This window comes from Trichechus manatus, unplaced genomic scaffold (genome assembly GCF_000243295.1).
Source record: "Trichechus manatus latirostris isolate Lorelei unplaced genomic scaffold, TriManLat1.0 scaffold00198, whole genome shotgun sequence".
In the NCBI taxonomy this organism is placed as follows: Eukaryota; Metazoa; Chordata; class Mammalia; order Sirenia; family Trichechidae; genus Trichechus; species Trichechus manatus.
The window spans coordinates 2,292,611-2,297,681 of NW_004444134.1; the positions used below are offsets into that span (position 1 = coordinate 2,292,611).

The following is a 5,071-nucleotide window of genomic DNA, read 5'->3' on the forward strand; positions in this document are numbered from 1 at the left end:
CTCCTCGTCGTCGTCGTCCGCGGCCTCCGCGCCCTGCGCTCCGGCCGCCCCGGCCCCCTCGAGCGCTTCGGCAGTAGCCAACAAAGGCTCTGGCGGCGGCGGTAGCGCGGGCAGTGGGGCCCCTAAGAAGGCGAGCTCGGGGCTGCGGCGGCCGGAGAAGCCACCCTATTCGTACATCGCGCTCATCGTCATGGCCATCCAGAGCTCGCCCAGCAAGCGCCTGACGCTCAGTGAGATCTACCAGTTCTTGCAGGCGCGCTTTCCCTTCTTCCGCGGCGCCTACCAGGGCTGGAAGAATTCGGTGCGCCACAACCTCTCACTCAACGAGTGCTTCATCAAGCTGCCCAAGGGCCTCGGGCGGCCCGGCAAGGGCCACTACTGGACCATCGACCCGGCCAGCGAATTCATGTTCGAGGAGGGCTCATTCCGCCGCCGGCCGCGCGGCTTCAGGCGGAAGTGCCAGGCGCTCAAGCCTATGTACCACCGCGTGGTGGGCGGCCTGGGCTTCGGGGCCTCGCTGCTGCCCCAAGGCTTCGACTTCCAGGCGCCCCCGGCGGCACCGCTCGGCTGCCACGGCCAGGGCGGCTATGGCGGCCTAGACATGATGCCTGCGGGCTACGACGCCAGCGCGGGCGCCCCGGGCCACGCGCACCCGCACCACCACCACCACCACCACGTCCCGCACATGTCGCCCAACCCGGGCTCCACCTACATGGCCAGCTGCCCGGTGCCTGCCGGGCCCGGGGGCGTCGGCGCAGCTGGCGGCGGTGGCGGCGGAGGGGACTACGGGCCGGACAGCAGCAGCAGCCCCGTGCCCTCGTCCCCGGCTATGGCGAGCGCCATTGAATGCCACTCGCCCTACACGAGCCCCGCGGCGCACTGGAGCTCGCCCGGCGCCTCTCCTTACCTCAAGCAGCCGCCCGCCCTGGCGCCGAGCAGCAACCCCGCAGCCTCTGCAGGCCTGCACTCCAGCATGTCCTCCTACTCGCTGGAGCAGAGCTACCTGCACCAGAACGCCCGCGAGGACCTCTCAGGTAACAACGCAGCTCACCCCGGGCGGCCGGCTGGGGGCGTCCGCATTCAGGCCCCGAGGCCCCTGCTGCTTTCACTCCACCAGGTCGCCACAGCCTGGGGTCTGAGGGCACTAAGGGAGGAGGCAGGTGCTGGCACCTTATTCACAGGATGGGAGGGTATCAGAGGTCTTGCTGCCCTCCCCGACTCCTGGCCAGGAGCCTGGCCTCTGAACTGCACGCCTGCTTGAAGGGTGGTACATCTTCGCCTGCCTTCCTGGAATACCTGGGTGTCTATCGACTGCCGGTCTTCGGTCTCAGGTCAGGGGACTGGGATTCCAGAGGGATTAGCTTTGGGAGAAAGTGTTGTGGCCTTTCTGGATCTTGACCAAGGAGCTTTGTCTATTCAGTCTTTTTTTTTTTTTTAAGTTTGTTTTTAGTTATTTTTGTCCAAAAATAAATGTCAGAAAGCGATGTTCTCTGTGCTGGGCGGAGGGTGTAGATAGGAAGGGGGTTGCAACTGGGCAAGTGCTGAGAGAAGGGAGAGTGAGGGAGGGGCAGAGAGGAAAGCAGAGTCCTAGGCTCTTTCACAAGAGAGAGATTGCCGGTGGGCAGGGCATCCCGCTGTTTAGGAGCTCCACCCCCACCCAGCGGACCCGCGTTGATGACAACTGGATCTGTCCTGGGCTACTAGGACCTGAGGTCAATGCTGTGACTGGGCCTCAGCCCTCATCAATGACTGCTCCTTAAAGCCACTTGTGGTGTTGCTGGTTTAAATTGTGTTGGTAGCAGATTATGAAAATTTATTAACTTGCTAAAGGCAGTGAAAGGTGAGAGAGGATGGATGGGAGTGAATGTGGGGATTTGGCCATTTAGCCAGGTTTATCCAGAGACTGGAGATAAACCCTCTTATATTAACCCCTCCGAGGCAGGCAGGGGCTGGTGCCTCTGGGGTGGCAAGGACAGAAGATGCTTTCACCTTTGTCCTCAATTAGAAAACGTTTCACACAATAACGCATATATTACATAGCCGTGTGTCCATGTGCAACAGGAGGATGGGGAAGAAGGGAGGCCTAGAAATGGGCAAAAGATGTTGGTTCCCTTGACTGTGAAATTTCCCAAATAGGCCTTTTAAATGCGGGTCTCAGAGGTTAACTAAACAAAGACAGTCTCGGCAGGACCACACCGACGAGGATTTTAGCCTGATTTAACCCACTGAGAGCAGAGTCTTGTTCAATTTTATGGGAATTTCAACAAGTAACCAATACAGACGACCCTCCGCTCATTTTTTTAAATCCCTTCAGAGAGTCTGTCAATCACCCTCTCCCCGCCGGACCCGATCTCTGTCTGGCCAGGCCCTACTCAACTTGAACCCAGACTCTCAGGGCATCTGCTGCAGCAGAAACCGCGCTACAGTAGACCGAAGGAAAAAAAAAACAACAACGAAGGAAGGAGATTCCGGACTCTATATAAGGCCTCCCTCGCCCACCCCACCCCCAGACGTACACAAGAGCCACCAGAAATGCGAGGGTCGGGAAACACAACTTTGTGTCGGAGGGAAAGAAAGCCGCGAGCCAGAGCAGGCTGCCCGGCGCCACCGCCCACCGCCCTACAGGCGCAAGACCTTCCCGGAGCCTCGAGGCGTTTGGGCCCGGGCTGGAACGCCCAGGACGCCGTGGCTTGGGCCTGACACCCGCCCGGGATGCTCTGTCCCTTCCTCCCTCGCCCTCTAACTCTCACCTCTTTCAAGTATTCTCCCCTCGGCTCTAGTTGGCATCCCCAAGAAGGTCATGAACGTGAACGGAGAGCCTGAGGGAGCCGAGTCGGGTTCGGAGCGCGCTGCTCGCCTGGCCACGGCCCACCGAGGCGGGAACGAATGGTAGGCGTGGGAGCGCGGGAGGGCGGAGGCTGTGGGCCCCCACTTGGACTCCACGACGGAACGATGGCAGCCAGCACGACCTGATTGGGCTGGGGCGCCGCGCCCGTGAGGAAGCCCCGCGTGCCCTTCTGGAAGGCCGTGTGGGCCTTGGGCGTCGGGACAGCCGCCTTCCGCCGGTAGTGAGAACGCTGCTTCACCGGCCGGCAGGCCCGCTGTTGGAAGGTTTCGGATTGGCCTCAGAGTGTGTTGGCCCCAGACTGTGTTGGAACGCGATAGACGAACATACACGAGCATAGAGCGACAGGCACAAACTGGGGGCACGCCGGGCTCCATGCGTCTTATTAGCGCAGCGCCGCGCGTGCTAGGGTACAATTGGTTTTATCAGTCAATAAACAAAAACCACACCACCAGCCATTTGGCACCTTGTTGCTTCTCCAGCCAGGGGGGCCAGGGCTTGGCAGGGAGGGGGCCCACAGGGCCCAAGTCCCGGCTAGTGGGTGGGTGGGGGCTTTTCTCACATGCCGCAAAGTCTCTCGCAGACTGAATCAAGCCTGCCGTACACGTGCGGGTATAATCACCTGCCACGCGGGTTCGGAGAGAAGGCCTGGGCTAAGCAGCCTCACCAGCCCGGCCGGGCGAGGGGCAGGAGCCTGCCAGCCGTGTCACCGAGACGTCGCTGCCCAGGCCTGCGCCGCCGCCCGAAGGACAAGGCCGCCCCAGGGCCGGGGAGCGCCGGGAAAGCAAAAGTGTTAGACGCGGTCCTTGGCCTGGGGACCGAGGCCCTAGAGGAAGGACCTCAGGGCTGTCTTGGATCGGCCCAATTCGGCTCTCTGTAGGGGTTCTCCGCACCGCCACAGGCCTCGGGGTGTGGAGAAAGTTCGCAAAACTCTGCTCGGGGAAAGTCCGACCTTCCCCAAATTTATCCTCAGACCTATCAGCAGCAGCAAGAGGCATGTGGAGGGCAAGAGGTCTGCGTTTCCTTTTCTGTCCCTTTCTCTGCAGGTAGGGTTTTCTATCATCCTCCTTTGGCACAGGGGATACCCCTGCTGCGGCCCACCACCCTGACCGTGTCAGTTCGCTGGGAGACAAGAAGAAGGCTGAAAAGGAGAGGGGAAGGCCGCGGGGTGTTTCTGGGGCTGGGTGCCTGGCCCTTGCTGCCGCCCAAGCGAGGGCAGCACGGCACCGCGCCGCCGAGGTCGGGACCCAGCACCTGGATCAGATTGTCGTCAGTGCTCAACCTGGGATGAGAGCGCTTGCCCTAGCCTCAGGGGAGGCTGAATAGGGGGGTTCAGGCATATAACAACGCGGCTTAGAGGGGAACTTGCTCCACGTTTGTGTGTGCAGTAAAACAAAACAAAACATGATTCCAGAGTATCTTATGACAACAGTTTGAAACTGAGAAACTTCCAGAGCTATGTTTTCTCTACTAGTTTTATAGCAATATACAAAAGACACACCAGCCCTTCTTATATCCTAACACAAGTTAAATAAAATTACAAAAATAATAATGTACCAGGTCATTACCTGGATAAATTTGTTTCTGAAAACAGATTTTCTTCTTTCTTCTTTCAGTGGGACTGCCTCGTTACCAGCATCACTCTACCCCAGTGTGTGACAGAAAAGACTTCGTTCTCAATTTTAATGGCATTTCTTCTTTCCACCCCTCAGCTAGTGGGTCATACTATCACCACCACCACCACCAGAGTGTCTGTCAGGACATTAAGCCCTGTGTCATGTGAATGGACAGACACTCCCACGGCAGTCCTCTCCTCACGGGGCCAGATACAGACTCTGGTGGACTCACGAGGTCAGACATAATGTGCACGCAGATAGCAGTGAGTAGCACGCTGGTCACTTAGTCCCAGTACCCAGGACAACATTGTTAACTGGTGTCTTCTACCAGTGACAGCAGGACGACCCCTGGCAAGGTGATGCTCAGAATACATGCAGGCACCCAAGGAGAAAGTATCTTCCTCAGTGGAGACGTTAAAAACTAACTTGATGAAAAACATAAACATGTAACTCTGGGATCTCCACTGCCTTCAGTAATCGGGGTCTGAACAAAGCAGACAAGCTGTGTTTTGTTTTGTTTTTTCTTTGTCAGTGAGAACTTGTTTGCTTTTTTAAAAGGAAGTGCTAAGCACAAGATTTCAAGAAATCCTCATCTTGTTGCTTAGCTAAA

General features: G+C 58.1%; 1 protein-coding gene across 1 annotated transcript in view; it reads left to right on the forward strand.

Annotated features, from left to right (window-relative positions):
* Positions 1–4,628, forward strand: part of FOXF2 (forkhead box F2) — an 11,244-nt gene extending 6,616 nt beyond the window's left edge. Inside the window, exons 7-8 of the mRNA XM_012558931.1 lie at positions 1–1,034; positions 4,462–4,628. Coding sequence (XP_012414385.1) covers positions 1–1,034; positions 4,462–4,628 — 1,201 coding nt within the window. The remainder of the gene's footprint in view (positions 1,035–4,461) is intronic.
* Positions 4,629–5,071: the final 443 nt, after the last annotated feature.